Here is a 19,992-nt window from a genome sequence, read left to right as displayed (position 1 = left end):
TTTTCCAATAAGATGTCATTTTTGATCAAAATTTCTTATTTTCACAGGGAACAACATACCCCATTTTGTTGCCCAATTTGTCCTTAGTGCGGCAATACCCCATTTGTGGTGATAAACTGCCGTTTGGGCCCATGGGAGGGCTCAGACGGAAAGGAGCACCATTTGGCCTACTGGAGCTTTTCTGGTGCTAAGTCATGTGTGCAGAAGCCCCTGAGGTACCAGTACAGTTGAAACCCCCGAGAAGTGACCCCATTTTAAAAACTACACCCCTTAAGACATTCATCTAGAGGTGTAGTGAGCATTTTGACCCCACAGGTACTGTGTAAAAGATAATGCGCAGCAGATGGTGCAGTGTGAGATTTGCAATTTTATATATGTATATGCCATTTCAGTGTCCAATATAGTGTGCCCAGCATGCGCCACCGGAGATATACACCCCTTAAATTGTAATGTGGGTTCTCCTGGGTACGACAATACCCTACATGTGGCTGTTATCAGCTGCCTGGGCATACGGCAGGGCTCAGAAGGGAAAGATGAGGGGGGTAAGCTGTGCGGAGTGCATCAGGGTAAATTAAAAATCAAGGGATGTATGATACATTTTAAAACAATCTTTTATACAGAGCCCTGGTTTTTCGGGACACGTGTCACATTGGTATATTGTGTTCTTCCTTATCCCCCTCTTATAGCAGACTCTGCACCTCTTTTGACTCTTTCCCTTTCCACCGGTTTGGGGACCTTCTCCTGGAAAGTGTTGCCCTGGTACGATGCGTGTGGCCTCGCTTCCAGAAGTACTGGGTGCCCCCCCTTCCTGGTCCCTAAAGATTAGATCTTGAAATTCCAGGAAAGTTCCCCTCTGGCCTGCACATCGACGTAGCACATACGCATTGTACAAAGCCATCTATATGATGTTCCCGGCCAGCTTCTTATACCACACCGCATGGCGCTGTAGGGCTTCAGGGCTTGATCTTACAAGTCCATCCCTCCCATGTACCTACTGTAGTCCAGGATGCAGTCTGGTTTGGGGGTGGCCTTTCCTTCATATATCCTAAACCTGTAGGTATACCCTGATGCACTCTCGCACAGCTTATACATCTTCACGCCATACCTTGCCCTCTTACCTGGCAGGTACTGGCGGAATTGAACCCTCCCTTTAAAATGTACCAGGGACTCATCAATAGAAAAACACTTCTCGGGGGTGTATGCTTGGGAAAACCGGGCACTGGAACGGTCTAATAGGGGTCTCCGTTTATACAAACGGACAAAACTGGGGTCATCTCGGAGTGGGCACGGCTCATTATCAGTATAATGTAAGAAGCGAAGTATTGCCTCATTTATTTATTTTTTTAGGTTCCAGTTCATTTCTGAAGTTGCTTTGAGGGGCCCATATATTAGAAACCCCTATCAAACACCCCATTTTAGAAACTAGACCCCTCAAAGTATTCACAACAGCATTTAGAAAGTTTATGAACCCTTTAGGTGTTTCACAGAAATTTAGAGCAAAGTAGAGGTGAAATTTACTCTTTTTATACCATTTTTTTTATAACACAAAAGGATTTATCAGAGAAACGCAACTCAATACTTATTGCCCAGATTCTGCAGTTTAGAGAAATATCCCACATGTGGCCCTCGGGCGGTAATGGACTGAAGCACCGGCCTCCGAAGCAAAGGAGCACCTAGCGGATTTTGAGCCCTCTTTTTTATTAGGCACCATGTCCGGTTTGAAGAGGTCTTGTGGTGCCAAAACATTGGAAACCCCCCAAAAGTGACCCCAATTTGGAAACTAGACCCCTTGAGGAATCCATTGTAGTTTTCTTGGGGTGCATGCGGCTTTTTGATCAGTTTTTATTCCATTTTTAGGTGGCGTGGTGACTAATAAACAGCAATTCTACTATTGTTTTTGTATACTTTTTTTTTTACAGCGTTCACCGTGCGCTATAAATGACATATTCACTTTATTCTGCGGGGCGATACGATCACGGCGATACCAGATGTTTATAGTTTTTTTTTATGTCTTATGGCGTTTGCACAATAAAATACGTTTTGTAAACAATCATTCACTTTTTGTGTTACCTTATTCTAAGAGCCAGAACGTTTTTATTTTTCAATCAATAAAGGCGTGCGAGGACTTTTTTTTTGCGTAACGAACTGTAGTTTCCATCAGTACCATTTTTAGGTACATGCGACTTTTTGATCTCTTTTTATTCCATTTTTTGGGAGGTGAAGTGACCAAACAATTGTGATTGTGGTACGGTTTATTAATATTTTTTTTTACGGCGTTCACCGTGCGGGATAAATAACAAAATAATTTTGTAGCTCAGGCCGTTACGGACGCGGCGATACCAATTATGTATAGTTTATTTGTTTGTTTATATCTTTTTATTAATAATAAAGGACTGATAAGGGAAAAAGTGGGACTTTTACTTTTATTACTTTTAAAACTTTTATTTTCTTATTTTTACACATCTTTTTGTAACTTTTTTTTTACTTTATTACTTTGTCCCACTAGGGGACATGAGGGCAGGAGGCTCTGATCGCTATTCTAATACACTGCACTACATGCGTAGTGCAGTGTATTAGAACTGTCAGCTACTCACTGACAGCAAGCATAGTGGGTCCTGACGTTGTCAGGACCCACTAGGCTTCCGTCTATGGCATAGCCGGACGCCATTGTTTGGTGTCCGGTTGCCATAGTCACCATCGCCGGCCGCTATCGCGTAGCAGGCCGGCGATGGCAGCTTAACCCCTAAAAAGCCGCGATCTCTATATAACGCGGCTTTTAAGGGGTTAATCAGCGGGGACACAGCGATCGGTCCCCGCTGTAGGAGCTGTGACAGCTGCTGAACAAGACAGCAGTGTCACAGCTCCTGTATGTGTCGGGAGGACGGCCGAAACGGCCGTTACTCCCGAGACGTACTATTACGGCATGGAGCGCGAACGATACAGCTGCCATGACCTAATAGTACGTCAAGGAGCGGGAAGGGGTTAAAGAGTATTCACCTTACTACAATCACACTTAATAATTTCCAGATTCTCCTCTGTTCCCCAGGATTATGGTGAACCAATTTTCAAGTGCTGCCACCTAAGACCTTATTCACATGAACGTATTTCATGTCCATGCGCTATCCGTTTAAATAACAGACAGCACACTGATCAATGCAATTCAATGGTGGCATTCACATGTTTTTTTCACGGAGAGCGTTTCCGTTGTGTAAAACTCACTGCATGTCCTATTCTGGTCCATTTTTTTTTGCAGATCAGACTCACCCATTGTGGGTGAGTGTGAAAAAAACAAAATTAAAAAAACAAAAAAACAGAAACACGAACAACATTTATGTGCTATCCGTTTTTAACGCATCAGTTGCTAAAGAAATGCAGAGAAATAGAGAAAAATGAAACCAGTAAGTGCTTGCAGAGGAGAAACAAGGACGAAGACGACGAATAACATTCAGAAACCACACTGACCGTAATATGAACAGGGAGAAAAAAAATTGCGGACGCAAATCGGACACGCTTGTGTGAATAAGGCCCAAGTTGTTCTTTTAGAGGGAGAAAATGCCAAAAATGTGAGTATAACATATGGGTTTTACCATTTGCGTGACAACTATAGTCCAGCGCATCAAACGCATACTTAAGTTTTCCATTAACTCACTCCAACATTTTGTTCCTTGCAGCAGGAAGATTACAGTTCATAAGACGAGATCACATTTCAAAGACATCTTAAAATGCCAAGAGCTATGAAGTGTAGTGAAAAGGATCCACAAAGACAATGACAGAACTTGAGAAAGCGTCATACATGACAAACAAAGGGAACTTTGAAGACACGACACAAAGAAGCGGTGCCCTTTATTCAGACTATTAATAAATCCATAAATAAATAGTCACATAGCTGGTGCTATGAAAGATGTTGGTGATGAAAAATACTAAAGTAATAATAGTAAATAAAAGAGAAAGAATCAAAAGGCAGCATCAATTTCACGGCTCCTAGCACACAACCTTGCTATGGGCCATGTGGAAAATTCTGCACCTCCGATTTTATACAGAGGGTTGCTCCATCACATGCTGGATCACAAAGGTATGTTTCCCTAGCACCATTGCCTCAGAGAGACACCAAATGGTAGCAAGGAGAGCGCCTACATTTCGCTAGTACGAACCTTTAGGGGCTCCGTGTACCGCCATACGGGCTCCATGCACATGGCTTTGCTGTGTGCATGGACCTTTAGAGCGAGGCCGCACTCGACGTTTCAGCTAATGTGCGGCTGTAAAACTCGGCAGCATGCGGTTTTACTGCAAGTCAGCGCAGTTTTGCAATGCTTTTTTTTTTTGCAGGTAAAGCACACACCGTAATGTGTATTCTCACACCCTAATAGGGCTTGGTACATCATGGCAGACATACAGATCAATAGATCTGAGATGTGGCAAATCCTAGGAGACGTAGTAAATGCACCCGGTTTACATCAACTTCACAGAAACTTCCTGTTGCTCATCCACTAAAGAGTCAAATAGGCCCCTGTAGTGGTCTTACTGCCTCAGAAACCCTCCATCTACGCAAGCAGTGAGGCAAGAATGCAACAAAACATTTTTTTAGGTCAGAAAGCAGAATATATATGTACATATACACATACCAGGTAGCCGTGCAAACTACAGATATTAATAGTATCCCTGTTGCTGTACAAAGCGTTCAGTAGGTTCATACAGGGTTAATGTAACATCAGCTGTCGAAGGAGTCAAAAGGAAGCCAAGTACAACATAGCAGCAAGTTGAAAGTCTAAACGCAGATCCTTAGATCCTTGGACAGCGTGGCAGAGCAAAGGCCAGTCTCATAGGAAGAGATCAACAACCATGACAACACAGCAGTTATATCTATGTCCTAGCAGGACAGCTCACCCAGTACAACATACCCCTTCCAATACCTTGAAAAGCATTGGGCTCTGTGTATCCACATTTATTGCGTGCAATGACAATGGCCAACTATACATTGGAGCGCTGCGGTCCCTTCAATTATCTGATTAGTGGGGGTGCACGTGTCGGAACCCCACCGATCGGACATTCATAGGAACGTTTTTTACTACCATGTTCCACTGGTGAAAATGCATCGATCTCTCGGACATGACATGAGAGGTCAGTGTGGCATCTCGGTCTCTTAACAGGCTGGAATAAGCCCAAGCATAGCCAAACTGGGAGCCATCCCATTTTGCTATCTCACTCGCCTGCGAAAATTGCTCCTTGGTGATCCAGAAGGAATGGAAACCGGTTTGCAGTTGTTGTGCGGAGGATGTGCAATTATTAATGCAACCATTTTTTTGTGTTTACTCTATAATCTTGGGGGGTCTTATCAGGCACATTGTAGTTTGAAAAGTACAGTATATATGTGTGAGGAGATATACAGTATATACACACACAGAAGCCAATGGAACAACACTGTGCAAACTATGTGCTATTGCGAGTTGTGCCAAAACATGTAGAAGTGACACTCTTTTAGAAAGGGCAGACATTCATTAAACCAGAGAAGCGTTTGGTAAATATTTGATCTGAGTGAGGCATTGCATATCAATGGTTACAGGACAGATTCTGCATTACCTACATACTTCTACAAAAGGGAGAGAAAACACACTTACGCAATTCTGTTAACGGCAGCATCCTCAACATCAACTGTAAGAGAACAGATAGAATCGATTAGCTGTAATGAAGCGCAGAGAGTCACAGACGCAGCGGAATTTTACTTTCCAAAAGGTCAGCAATCTACACGAAGCCAGATGCTGCTCAAACTAGTGAGACTAAAACAAAACGTGGCGTAAAATGTTTCCAATAATAAGAGGGATTTAAAATGTACATGTTATTGTGCCTATATGTAATAAAGAAGCCAAACTCTGTTAACCTGACACTCACAAGTTGTCTGACAGATCCGGTGCACTGCTGATCTACAATAAATGCGGAGCAAAATAATACAATGTACCAAGTAGAGGTACAGCAATCTGAAGGAAGGAGAACACCGACTCAGATACCATAATAGGACTAGCGAAATTATTGACCACTCCGTGAATAAGATCTTTATCAAGAGTCTAGAACATATCCAGTTCAATGGTTCTAGAATGGAGTTTGCTTTGGACTTCTGGTCTACTTTCTTCACTTGGCATTTGCCAGACAACTGATTTTAGCAAGGACCTTAAAGAGGCTCTGTCACCAGATTTTGCAACCCCTATCTGCTATTGCAGCAGATCGGCGCTGCAATGTAGATTACAGTAACGTTTTTATTTTTTAAAAACGAGCATTTTTGACCAAGTTATGACCATTTTTGTATTTATGCAAATGAGGCTTGCAAAAGTCCAACTGGGCGTGTTGAAAAGTAAAAGTACAACTGGGCGTGTATTATGTGTGTTACATCTGGGCGTGTATTATGTGCGTACATCGGGGCGTTTTTACTTCTTTTACTAGCTGGGCGTTAGGAATGGGAGTGTATGATGCTGACGAATCAGCATCATCCACTTCTGTTCGTTAACACCCAGCTTCTGGCAGTGCAGACACACAGCGTGTTCTCGAGAGATCACGCTGTGACGTCACTCACTTCCTGCCCCAGGTCCTGCATCGTGTCGGACGAGCGAGGACACATCGGCACCAGGCGACAGAGGCTACATCGACTTACCTGCAAACGCCGATGCTGCTGCAGAATCAACTGTAGCTTCTGGTGCCGATGTGTCCTCGCTCGTCCGACACGATGCAGGACCTGGGGCAGGAAGTGAGTGACGACACAGCGTGATCTCTCGAGAACACGCTGTCTGCCCTGCCAGAAGCTGGGCGTTCTGAAGAGAAGTGGATGATACTTCTCGTTAGAACGCCCAGCTAGTAAAAGTAGTAAACACGCCCCGATGTACGCACATAATACACGCCCAGTTGTACTTTTACTTTTCAACACGCCCAGTTGTACTTTTACTTTAAACACGCCCAGTTGGACTTTAGAAAGCCTCATTTGCATAAATACAAAAATGGTCATAACTTGGCCAAAAATGCTCGTTTTTTAAAAATAAAAACGTTACTGTAATCTACATTGCAGCGCCGATCTGCTACAATAGCAGATAGGGGTTGCAAAATCTGGTGACAGAGCCTCTTTAATGTTCTGTCATCCATTATTTATAGATTACAATCCTTATTATATATGCAGAACCCCAAAGTGACTTTTTAATTTGCTACAGAATAATCTATATTATAGGGATTGTATAATATTTAACATAACACATGTAGTAATCGAATGTACGTGCGTGTGTGTCCGTCCAAGCTGGCTAGTCTATGGATATGACACATGCTTAGATCTCCCTACACAAATTGTAACTACAGAGCCACTGATTTGAACATGTGAATGCACAGAGTGCCCCAAATCATTGGCATAGTCACCAAGATCAGAGCAGTCTTGATCTTTGTTAAAGGGGTTGTTCTTTGATACTTACAAACAGATAGAAGTAAGAGGGATATTCCCCAATTGGAACCCAGAAAACAGATGTTGATTCAGCCAATTGGGAGGATACAACACTATAAGGGCCGTTTTAATGACGGAATCAATAGCGCAGTCGACTGCTATTGGTTCCATCGGAAAAACGGAAACCTGCCGGAATGGTGACGAACAGAAACCATTAGCAATATTTCCACCACCATTGATATCAATGGTGACGGAAACGGAAGCTGTGGTTTCAGTTTGACTTTCCGTTGCGGGGTTCACCCGACGGGAACCTCCGACAGGAACCTCCGACGGAACCCTGGAACGGAAAGCCAACGCTGATGTGAAAAAGGCCCTAAGCGACAATTTATTTTCTTAGAGGTTAAACAAGGCCTCCTTACAGTTACTCCATTTTGCACTATTACCAGAAGAGTGTGACTCACCCGTGGTGAAATCAGCATGTTTCTTGAACTTGGTGATGACCATGTACGAAAGGAGGTAGAGAGAGGTGAAGAGTAAGGTGCAGATCTGCCAAGAGAACAGGAACAGGCCGTTAAACAGATTTCCTATTACAGCGGGTAGTTAAACACCATTAGTGCAAAACAGGATGTAGACAAAAATACAGAACTGAAGGCAAACATAACAAATATTCACCAGGAAGACGAGATTTCCTTCTAGTTATTGTTTTATAGTAAAGCTTATATATAGAACTCTTATGTAAATGAAAAACAACATGCAAATACTGAAGCCCTGGTTACAAGTTGTAGCAGTAAACACAAACATATAGTGATACGTGAGGGCCCCGGTCCATAGAATAGTGTGTGTAACATACAGTACAATATAATACTACGAAGGTCTGCGCATCAAAGTATTGGAGAAGTTCCAAAGGCCGTTCCCTTTTCCTCATTCGGACGTGGAAACATGTTTTCCTAGGGAAGAACATGGAACAAAAGGTTTTTTTTTTTCTTGTTTTTTTTTTTAATCAGGGGCAGCATCAAGGAGAAAAGTTTGAAAATGAAATATCAAATAAAAAACCGGATTTATTTATTTTCTGCAATAACAGAACCACTCCCAGCATTTTAATAGATGAAATACATAGAAACCCACTAGTGCCTACCGTGTTTATTGTAGTGTTCATTCATAGGGTTTTTTGTAGACCTCCCTTTACCTCAAATATTGAGCTTAAAAACATATATATGGCGCTTGTAATGCATGTCTTTGCTTCGTTCAGATCTGCGTCGGGACTCCGTTCATGGGTTCCATCGGAGCTGTCCGTCAGGGGAACCCATGAATCAATACCATAGTCCACTGCGCTATTCTTTCCATCAAAACGACATAACCCTTACACAACAGTGTGAAACCATTTGCACCGGATCCGTCACCATTGAAATCCATGGTGATGCAAAATGGAAACCAATGGTTTCCGTTGGTTTCAGTTTGGATCCTGTTCATGGGTTCCCCTGACGGAAATCTCTGACAGAACCCATGAATGGAGCCCCGACGCAGATGTGAACGAAGCCTAATAAGTAATTATCAAGCTCTGAGGGTTGTAAATAGGAAAACAATATGGGGGAATTTTATGAAGGCCTTTACGGCAGTTTGCGGCCATTGTAAAGTAAAAAATTATAGCGAACACCATATTTGCGCAATCATTTGCAACTTTTTGCTGTTTTATGTCGCTCTTGCCACTTTTTTAAAAAAGTAGGCAAATTTACTATAAACTTACAGCAGAAATTGGCACAAATTATAGCAGAAATCTTTGCCAGGTAGCAGCTGGCATAAATTTTACGTTGTGGCACATAGACAGCACAAGATGCAACAAATTTGTTAAAAGGCGTGCGCCTCTTTATATATTGGTCGCATTTTACGTAAATCTGCCACTTTGTGTTTTGTGTGTTTGTTTTTTTTTGTATTGTGTAGAACGTTCACATGTGCAAAATAATTTGTTACCGCATATTAATGGATTTATGTAATCTGGATTATTTCATACATTTAATAAAAATAAAAAATAAATAAAACTCCACTGTTGCTCCTACCAGAGGTCATTTAGAAATAACAGACACCAGGATTAGCGGCCCCAACCAGAGGCTAGCGAGTTACTCCTGACTCTTGGTTTCCATTCAATTTGCTCCAAGGACATGTAAGTTATGATGCAGATGTGAATAGAGCCTTGTGTGTAAAAAAGCAGCTACGAAGTAGTAACGGATCCGACGCACGATAAATACCAATGGTGCCCGACGGACCCCACTGACTTACAACAGGGTCTACTAGGTTCCCACCAAGGGGTCTATCATTTTGACAAGAAAAACAGCACTCCAGACAGCACTATTTTTCCCGTCAAATTTGATAAACTGCAACAGAGGCTCCAAAGTAGATGTGAACATAGCCTAAGACTAGATTCACTTGACAGTGGAAAAAAAAACGGCAGTTAAAAACTGATCAACTGTCAGTTTTTCATGGCCGTTTTGCATCAGTGTATCTCCAAATTTTCACCCATTTCCAGGCCATCTGTCTGTCTATCTATCATGGCCATTAAATCCCTTTTTTTTTTTTAATTTGTCAGGTGTTTTTTTTTGTCCCAACCCCCTGAATTCACCATGTATAGTGCTGCAATGTCCCTGTAGATAATGCCTACATAGGACCAGTGCCCACATAGTACCACAGTGCGCACATATAAAGTGCCAGTGCCCATTGTAGATAGTGCCACAGTGCCCATGTAGATCATGCCACAGTGTCCCCTGTAGATCTTGCGATGCTAAATTGTTGAAAGCCCGACATAACCGTCCTTCTATGGACAGTAATGTCAAGGGCTTCCCCCGGGCTCAGCGATCAAAGCAGCGCTGTGTGCGGGAAGTCCTCGGCCAGGATCAGTTTTTATCGGCCGTTACAACGATTGTCTCCTGAAAAACAGTAGGTAAAAACGGATCCGTTGACTTCTATGGGAGCCGTCTGGCTGTGAAAACAGCCAAAAATAGGACATATTCACGGGCCGTTAAAAAATTCATTGTTCTGAAAACGACCGCGTGACCGCCGTTAGAAATTGCCATTTTTCACGGTCGTGTGAATGTAGCCTAAGTATGTATGATTGATTCAAAGAGCAATACAGACTTGCACTACAAGGAGTATCAAAGCCTTAAACCGGTGACTAGATTTTAGGGCAGTAAACCACCAGCATGACCTGCTGGGGCTTAGCGTTCTAAACATGCCCCTTTCAATACGGTCCGTTTCAACATTTTGTCTAAAATATGTTATGCTACAGAATGCGCGGTATGTACATGACCAGAGAAGAGTCCGGAGATGAGTCCAGGTGTACCAGCCTTAACTTCATCTGAGCATTGAGCATGACCAGGATGCTACTGAACTCCTCAGGACTCTTCTCCGGTAATTGAAATTCTTTTCAGATAAAATGCTTAAAGTGTAGCTAAACGTTCGACAAACTTTTGACATGTCATAGAGACATATCAGAAGTTTGGATTGCTGGGGGTCCGAGCATGGAGACCCTCACCAATCGCTAGAACCAAGCAGCTGAAGCACCCATGTGAGCGCTCAGCTGCTTCGTTTCTGTTCGGCTTTTTACGGAAATAAATGTATCTGTGTACGGGCTCATAGGTTTTGTATTGAGTCCGTACGCCGATACATTAATTTCCGGAAAAAGCCGAACAGGCATGAAGCAGCTGAGCGCTCACACAAGTGATTCAGCTGCTTCGTTCTAGCAATTGGTGGGGGGGGGGGGGTCTCCGTGCTCGGACCCCCACCAATCCAAACTTCTGACATGTCACTATGACATGTCAGAAGTTTGTCGAACGTTTAGCTACACTTTAAAGGGGTTTTTCAAGATAAAATGACTAATAAATTACAAGCATTAATACTTAATGTAAATAATACATTTGTAATATACTTACGTTTTCCAAATTTCCAGATGGTGCCGTGGAGTACTTCACGGGTGACGTCACTCTCTGCCGCTGTGTTGATCTTCAATTCTTTTCCGGGTATACGACACATCACTTGTGACGTTGCAGTGTATGGGCTGTTCTGTTGTACTGTCCATGCGCAGCCCCTGCTGTTACAGTGACGTGTCGTATACCCGGAAAAGAATTGAAGATCAACACAGCGGCAGAGAGTGACGTCACCCGTGAAGTACTCCACGGCACCATCTGGAAAACAGGGCCAATTTGGAAAATGAAAGTATATTAGAAATGTATTTACATTAATAAATGACAAGCATTAATACAGTCATTTTATCTCAGAAAACCCCTTTAAAAACGGACAGTTTTGAGAGTGACGGGTTTATGACACTAAACCCTAACAGTAAAATGGCATATGGGTGGCTAATTTCCATAAAATCTAGTGAGAGTTTCCCTTTATGGACACTGCCTAGTTTAGGCCAGTGATCTTTTTTTTTTCACATCCACATTGCCAAAGCCATAACTTTTATTATTTTTCCATCGATGCAGCAGTAAAAAGGATTATTTGAATTTTCAATGGCATTGGGCTACATATAAACGTATTGAACAACTTTTATTAACCCCTTAATGACACTGCCAATTTTGGCCTTGAGGACAGAGCAATTTTTTTAGATTTCTCTCTTTGTATTCCGACGCTCATAACTCTTATTTTTTTCTACGACGTAGTTGTATGAGACTGTTTTTTTGCGGGACGAGTTGTACTTTAGGTAGGTACCATATTTTCGGTACAAATACATTATCGTTTAATTTTTATACATTTTTATTTTGGCGAAAATGCAGAAAAAAAAAAAAAAAAAAAAAAAAAGCAGTTGTGCAGCAGCTTTAATATTTTTTTTTTTACACCATACACCGATCAAAAATAATGGTATACATTTGTTGTACAGGTTGTTACGGTCGTGGCGATACCAAATATGTCTATATTATTTCATGTTTTGGGACTTCTATTTTAAAAAGTTTATTTATTATAAAAAGTGTGTGTATTTTTTTAACTTTTTATTTATTTATCATAAAAAAGTGTTTACATTCATTTTACTTTTTTTTTTTAATCCCATAAAGGGATTTATCATTTTGATTTGGTAACTGTAATGTACTGGCATAGATCTATATGCCAGTACATTAGCCTGTTACTGATTGTACACAGGCAGTGGTTAGGCCATACCTCAGTATGCCCTGACAGGAAATATGTTCAGACAGCCCTGGGGTCCTTCAATGAATCCTGGGCTGTCTGGCCATACGAGTTGTGGGCTTTGATCGCGTCACAGTTATTTTCTGTGACGCGATCAAAGTGCAGTCCCCTCTCCTTGAACGCCGCGATCAGCTATGATCACGGCATTCAAGGGGTTAACGGCGGAGAGGATAGGTTTCTCTCCTCTCCGCTGTCAGAGCGGGGCCGTGGCTGTGTATTACAGCCGTTGACCCGCTCTTGATCGCGCGCAGGGACGACTGTCACATAGGACGAGAATGCTCGTCCTAATGCGCGATGTACCTGCCGCTCAGGACGAGCATTCTCGTCCTGTGTCGGCAACCGGTTAATATGATTTGTGCGGAAGGGGGGGGGGGGGGGGGAATTAATTAATTAATTTAAAAAAAAAAAAAATGGAGAAATTATTTTTAAGTTTTGTTTTTATGGCGTTCACTGTGCAGTACAAATTACATATTACACAAAATAGTGTTTTTGTTTTACTACTTTTGCACAATAAATATACTTTTTTATATTATTTGTTTTTATAGACAGTCAGATTTTTTTATTTTTTTTTTACCATGAACGGAGTTGTATGAGGGCCTATTTTTTATTTTTTTTTTAAGAGTTGAGCTGTAGTTTAAATTGCTACCATTTTGGGGTACATAGGACTTTCTTAATACTAGTTATTGCTTTTTTTTTGAGGCAACAATTTTGCCATTGTTTTTTTAGAGGGTTTTTTTTTTACGGCATTCACCATGTGGGATGAACAAAATAAATTTTTTATAATACATGTAGGTAGGGTTGCACGATGCATCGAAATATCAATACTATTTCGATGCCGTGCACTCTCAAACGGTTAAATAACGTTAAATGTATTTTGGACGCACAACTTGGTTTCGTAACGCATGAATGAAGTTAAAGCGAGGCTGCCGCTGTACAATAAACATAACAAAATAAAAAGTCTCAATACATAAAATATACACATGGTCGGTATTGTCGTGACTGTAATAACAAATTTATACTGTTTACAGAAAAAGAGTTTTTATTTTTACTTATTAATGTGCGACACATGGTATTATGAATTTTGAACCTCCATGTGGCTCACATTAATACGAATTAACCCCATCATGTACCTCACACATTAACCCAATGTTGTCCATTATGTCTGAGGAACATGATGGGGTTAATTACTATTAATGTGAGGCGCATGGAGTTTCAAAATTCATCACATCAGAAAATGAAAGAACTTTTTTTCTAAATATTCTTGTTAGCAAAGTATCGAGTATCGCAATACTACACGAAGTATCGGTATCGAAGTCCAAATTCTGATATCGTGACAACCCAACAGGTAGATACAAATGCAATACCAATTGGCAGCATCAATTATGTGTCGTTTTTAAATTTCCATTTATATTTTTTCCCACTAAAAAGTATTTGATAAAAAGGGTAAAAAGTTTTTTTTTGTTTTTTTTCTGCTATTATACGGACATTTTTTTTTAATTTTTTTCAAATTTAGTCCCCCTATGGGACACCGAATTGCTTCTATAACACATTGCAATACATTATGCTTGTATGACAAACAGTCTATTAGGTTGTGCAGACCTTGGAATCATTGTTAGGACCTGGATGCCAGGGCAACCCATTGGCACCCTGTGATTGCATCGAAGCGATGGGCCTCTGTAAAACCACCCAGATGACGCGGTCACTGCATCTAATAGATTAATAGGCCAGGATTAGAGCTATACTGTAACGCTGATCCTGGAAATTACAGCTGACACCTGCTGTTAACGGCGCAGACTCCGTTCCTGGGTTTGCGCCATGGATTTACTTGTTGTACTACAGCATTGTTTATGTTGCTTATATAGTGTCAACATATTCCGCAGCGCTGTACAGAAATCATCATTACTAACTTCCCCAATAGAGCTCATAATCTAAATTCCCTATCTGTAGGTTTATGGAGTGTGGGAGGAAAGTGACACAAACAAGGGGAGAACATACAAACTCCATGCAGATGGCGTCCCTGGTCCGATTTGAATGCAGAACTCCAGTGCAGAAGGGCAATGCTGCCAACCACGCTGCCTCTTCAGCAATTTTATTTTTAGTACCGTCTTGTGTCACTATTACGCTATTTGGCGTAGAAACAAAACACTGAGCGCTGGAGGATTATGGAGCTATTGCCCAATCTGATGAATTTAAATTCTTGTCATTTCACAATGAGACCAAGATTAGAACATAGAGAAAACTACACGTCAGCAAATCTCAGATACACGAGTAAAACATGACCAATGGTACCAGAAACTATGCATTCCTACCACGAACATATAAGGGAATAGGGAAAGGATCTGTGGTTTATTGCAGTTCTGCCACTTTAACAGCAAGTGGGTGTTGTTCCTGGAATACTGCGCTGCATACAACATCGTGCCACGTTTATATACAATATATTTAGAGGCACAATCTTTAGAGGTCACGTATCAGACAGCAAACCTCAGGCTGCAGCACATAAGCACCTACTATATGATCCATTCATTGAAATCCAGGCACACGGCAGGCCAGGCCGTCAGAGGATTATAGACTAGGCAGGAAAGTAGCAGGGATGGGATGACCTCCAGCCGTCTGATAACAGGACACAGCAATGCAGCAAGACACAGACCAATGGGAAACTGCACAGCTCCTGACTGTATCCAGTGCAGACTTCTCCGCTGCCCCTTTCTGCTTACACAGCATTTGGAAGGCGTTATTAAGATCTACAACCACTAGAGTGTTAACTATTTTTTTTAATAGAATAATAATAAGAGTAATGAACACCTCAAGAGATCGTATTCGATGTAATGGAATTTTAGCAGATGTAAAAAACGCCCACGCGTTTCAATACAATAAGGGCTTATTCAGACAAACGTATAATAAGTCTGTGCAACGCGCGTGATTTTTACGCGCGTCGCACGGACCTATGTTAGTCAATGGGGCCGTTCAGACGGTCAGTGATTTTCACGCAGCGTATGTCCGCTGCGTGAAACTCAAAACATGTCCTAGATTTGCCCGTTTGTCGTGCATCACACACCCATTGAAGTCAATGGGTGCGTGAAAACCGCGCACGGCACACGGACGCACTTCCGTGTGCCGCGCATGATGCGCACTACAGCAGTCAAAACTATGAATGAAAACAGAAAAGCACGTGGTACTTTTGTTTACAAACATAAAAACAGAGTGTCATAATGATGGCGGCTGCGCGAAAATCACGCAGCCACGCATCATATAGTGATGACACACAGAGCTTTTACGTGCGCAAAACGCTCCGCTTTTTGCATGCGCGAAACACACACGCTCGTGTGAATCCGGCCTAAGGCTACGTACCCAGGGAGGATTTCTGCCACGGTTTTATAGTTTAAACTGCTGCGGATCTGCACACAGGTTAGCCCCATTCAATAGGACTAATCTGTGTGTGGCTGCCCAAACAAGTGTGATTTATTTCTTTTTTTCACACCGTGTACAAAACATTGGCTGGTTTCCTATTCAAACCAATGGGTTGCCAAGGGCTCATTCAGATGAGCATAATCCTCATCCGTGTGCTGTCCGATTAAATAACAGATCCATTCATTTCAATGGGGCTATTCAGACATGCGCGAGTTTTCAAGCAGCGAGTGGCCGTTACGTGAAACTCACTACATGTCCTATATTGGTGCGTTTTTGCGCACCTTCTTGTCTATTGAAGTCTATGGGTGCGTGAAAATCACGGACAGCACACGGACGACATCCATGTTTTGTCTGTGTTTCACGTATCAGTTGCAAAGAAGTGCAGAGAAATAAAAACCTAAAAAAAATAAAAGTGCTTGCACGGACGTGAAAAACCCATGCCACACTGAGATGGCAATGCACAGACATGAAATGAAAGAAATACGCTGCGTTTTTTATGCACGTAAGTTGAACACGCTTGTGTGAATGTAGCGATAGGCCTTATTAACATGAGCGTATTTCACATCCGTGTTACGCGCATTAAAACAACAGACGTCACGCGGACCTATGCAATTCAATGGGGTCCTTCAGACATTCAGTGTTTTCATGGAGCGTGTCAGCTGCGTGAAACTCACTGCATGCCCTATGCTTCTGCGTTTTTTGCGCATCACGCACTCTTTGAAGTCAATGGGTGCGTGAAAATCACGGACAGCACACGGATGTAATTTGTGTGCTGTCCGTGATTCACGCAATAGTTGCTAAAGAAATGATGAGGAAGAGGAAAAAGAAAAAACACCTCCTTCGGTTTTTTTTGCGGACGTAAAAAACGTGTGACATACGGATGACATACATGCGTAAAAACCGCAGACGCGCACCGTACACTGATATCACACAGAACTGCAACGCGCGCAAAACTTTGTGTTTTTTTTACACGCGCAAAACGGACAAGCTCGTGTGAATAAGGCCTAAGTGTTTTTCATGCGTATTTCGGTGCGGAATACACGCCAAGTCCTCTGTGTGTATATCAAAATTGTAAAGATGCACTCCAATTCGTGGGTGCTGTTTAGGTTCGGGTTTGAGTACCCCACAATAGATGCATAGAATAAACCCAAGTCCTCTGTGTGAACATAGTCTAAGTCCTCATGCACACGACCGTAGCCATGTGCATGGCCGTGATTTTCTGGTCGGCTGGGGGCGGAGTGTCACCCACAAGCCGCCCGAAAATCGCGAGCCCTGCACATGGCAGCGTCCATTATTTCCTATGAGCCTGGACCGCAGAACATGAACGTAATAAAACATGGCCGTTCTTTCTGCGGTCTGGGCAATGCACGGACTGTGGAAACCACGGTCGTGTGCATGGCCCCATAGGAATGAATGGGGCCGCAATTCTCCCGTGGATTTTCGGGGGAATTGCGGCCACAAAAGCACGTTCGTATGCACGGGGCCCAGGTCTGCTTTCATGCATTTTAGGGCCAACATGGGAGCCAAAAGAGAAATGGACATATTACAAAGCTGGTGCAGGGATTTTAAAATAGTCTTTAGAAACAGGGCTCATGCACACAACTATACTATTTCTCTATACGACACAGCAAAACTGAGCATTGCTTTTAGGGGAAGTGTGTATGACACCTAAGTAAAAGAAACACCACACTTCGCCATACATTTATAAGAAAATATATATATAAACACACTCATAGCGAAATATTTAGAATGAGAAATGTATTCTACCGGCATACGCCAAAGGTATTCCCTTTGTACTAGTGATTACTACAGATGAGATCTCTCCTTCTAAAATAAGATGTGGGTCTCATAAATTATAGTGTCTTATAAATTCTATAGATAAGACATCGAAGAGTCAGGAATGAGACATTAATAAGACGGCACAAATGTGAAATGTGGAAAGGAAATACAGTGTGATGTAATAGGTATGTCGAGAATTTGACTATTCAGCATGCATTATCCCCCCAGGAATAAGATCTTCATGTCTGAACGAATGCCGATTACTTCATCAGTGAAAGAAACAACCTAAGAAGCCTGAACAACAAGACAGAAACCAAAGCTGGTGAAAACTAGCGTTACATGCACACGAAATCCCCACGCCTGTTTCCTTCCGTACGGTGCTATATTCTGCCCTAGATGGTCCTAGATTTTTCTCATGCAATGTTTTTTCCTCTCACAAATTCATACATAACGCACGAGAAAAACAAAACTTCCGTATGTGCGCCTCAATATGTACAACACGGATCTCTAATACTGCCACGTGTATGGGCCTGTAAACCTTATCTGCAGTGGAAAGCACTCCTACAAGCATCTGTCTCATAAAAGGAGACCACATATCAGAAACGTTCTGAGACGTCTCGTAAACACTCAGGACATTGGTATTCGCAGCAGTAGTTGAGATGGGGTCACTCATTGAGGTCAAAATCACACACACAACTTTACCTCAATTTCTAAGCATACAAAGCAACATTATATTAGGTTCTGATATTTTCACACTGGATAAATAAGTCAATATCAGAACCATCAGTCTAGACCAGGGGTCTCAAGCACCCGGCCCGCGGGCCGCATGCGGCCCCTGGGGCTGTCATCTGTGGCCCGCGGGGCACAGAGCCGCTAGTATCGGCTCTGCTCCGAGACTCTGGAATTCCCTGACATCGCTGTCCACATATGAACAGCGATGTCTGGGGCTTCCCCAGAGCCGGAGTCCCGAGCAGAGCGCTGGTGTCGGCTCTGCTCCGGGACTCTGTCCATATATGGGCAGCGATGTCAGGGAATTCCACAGAGTCCAGGAGCAGAGCCGACACCAGCGCTCTGCTCCGCTCTGGGCAAGACCCTGACACACTGTCCATATATGGGCAGCGATGTCAGGGAATTCCACAGTGTGTCAGGGTCTTGCCCAGAGCGGAGCAGAGCGCTGGTGTCGGCTCTGCTCCTGGACTCTGTGGAATTCCCTGACATCGCTGTCCACATATGAACAGCGATGTCTGGGGCTTCCCCAGAGCCGGAGTCCCGAGCAGAGCGCTGGTGTCGGCTCTGCTCCGGGACTCTGTGGAATTCCCTGACATCGCTGCCCATATATGGACAGTGTGTCAGGGTCTTGCCCAGAGCGGAGCAGAGCGCTGGTGTCGGCTCTGCTCCTGGACTCTGTGGAATTCCCTGACATCGCTGTCCACATATGAACAGCGATGTCTGGGGCTTCCCCAGAGCGGAGTCCCGGGCAGAGCGCTATTGTCGGCTCTGCTCCTGGACTCTGGGGAAGCCTCTGACATCGCTGTCCATACATCGACAATGATGTCAGGGGCTTCCCCAGAGCAGGAGTCCCAGTGATGTCAGGAGCACAGCTGGAGTCCCAGGAAGAGCCTACTAGCACTCTGTCTGGGACTCCAGCTCTGGGCAAGCCCCTCACATCACTGGGGCAGCCTCTACAGAGGGCACTGGGGCAGCCTCTACAGAGGGCACTGGGGCAGCCTCTACAGAGGGCACTGGGGCAGCCTCTACAGAGGGCACTGGGGCAGCCTCTACAGAGGGCACTGGGGCAGCCTCTACAGAGGGCACTGGGGCAGCCTCTACAGAGGGCACTGGGGCAGCCTCTACAGAGGGCACTGGGGCAGCCTCTACAGAGGGCACTGGGGCAGCCTCTACAGAGGGCACTGGGGCAGCCTCTACAGAGGGCACTGGGGCAGCCTCTACAGAGGGCACTGGGGCAGCCTCTACAGAGGGCACTGGGGCAGCCTCTACAGAGGGCACTGGGGCAGCCTCTACAGAGGGCACTGGGGCAGCCTCTACAGAGGGCACTGTGGCGTTATCTACAAGTGGGTGTGTGACAGTATCTGAAGAGGACACTGGCATTATCTAGGGGTGTGTGGCCTTATCCACAGAGGGCACTGCGGCAGCATCCACAGAGGGCACTGCGGCAGCATCCACAGAGGGCACTGCGGCAGCATCCACAGAGGGCACTGTGGCACTAT

General features: G+C 43.5%; 1 protein-coding gene across 4 annotated transcripts in view; it reads right to left on the bottom strand.

Moving 5' to 3' along the window:
* LMBR1L (limb development membrane protein 1 like) overlaps positions 1-19,992 on the bottom strand; it is a 79,643-nt gene that overhangs the window by 43,123 nt on the left and 16,528 nt on the right. For all 4 annotated transcript variants that reach the window (XM_075852183.1, XM_075852181.1, XM_075852182.1 and 1 more), the window contains exons 2-3: positions 7,870-7,954; positions 5,616-5,649 (exon numbers count right to left, since the gene is read on the bottom strand). In XM_075852183.1, the coding sequence (XP_075708298.1) occupies positions 5,616-5,649; positions 7,870-7,912 (77 nt within the window). In that variant the 5' untranslated portion in view covers positions 7,913-7,954. The remainder of the gene's footprint in view (positions 1-5,615; positions 5,650-7,869; positions 7,955-19,992) is intronic.

The sequence above is a fragment of the Rhinoderma darwinii genome, chromosome 2 (assembly GCF_050947455.1).
Source record: "Rhinoderma darwinii isolate aRhiDar2 chromosome 2, aRhiDar2.hap1, whole genome shotgun sequence".
In the NCBI taxonomy this organism is placed as follows: domain Eukaryota; kingdom Metazoa; phylum Chordata; class Amphibia; order Anura; family Rhinodermatidae; genus Rhinoderma; species Rhinoderma darwinii.
The sequence above is the reverse complement of the archived record's forward strand: the minus strand, read 5'-3'. Positions and strand labels throughout refer to the sequence as shown.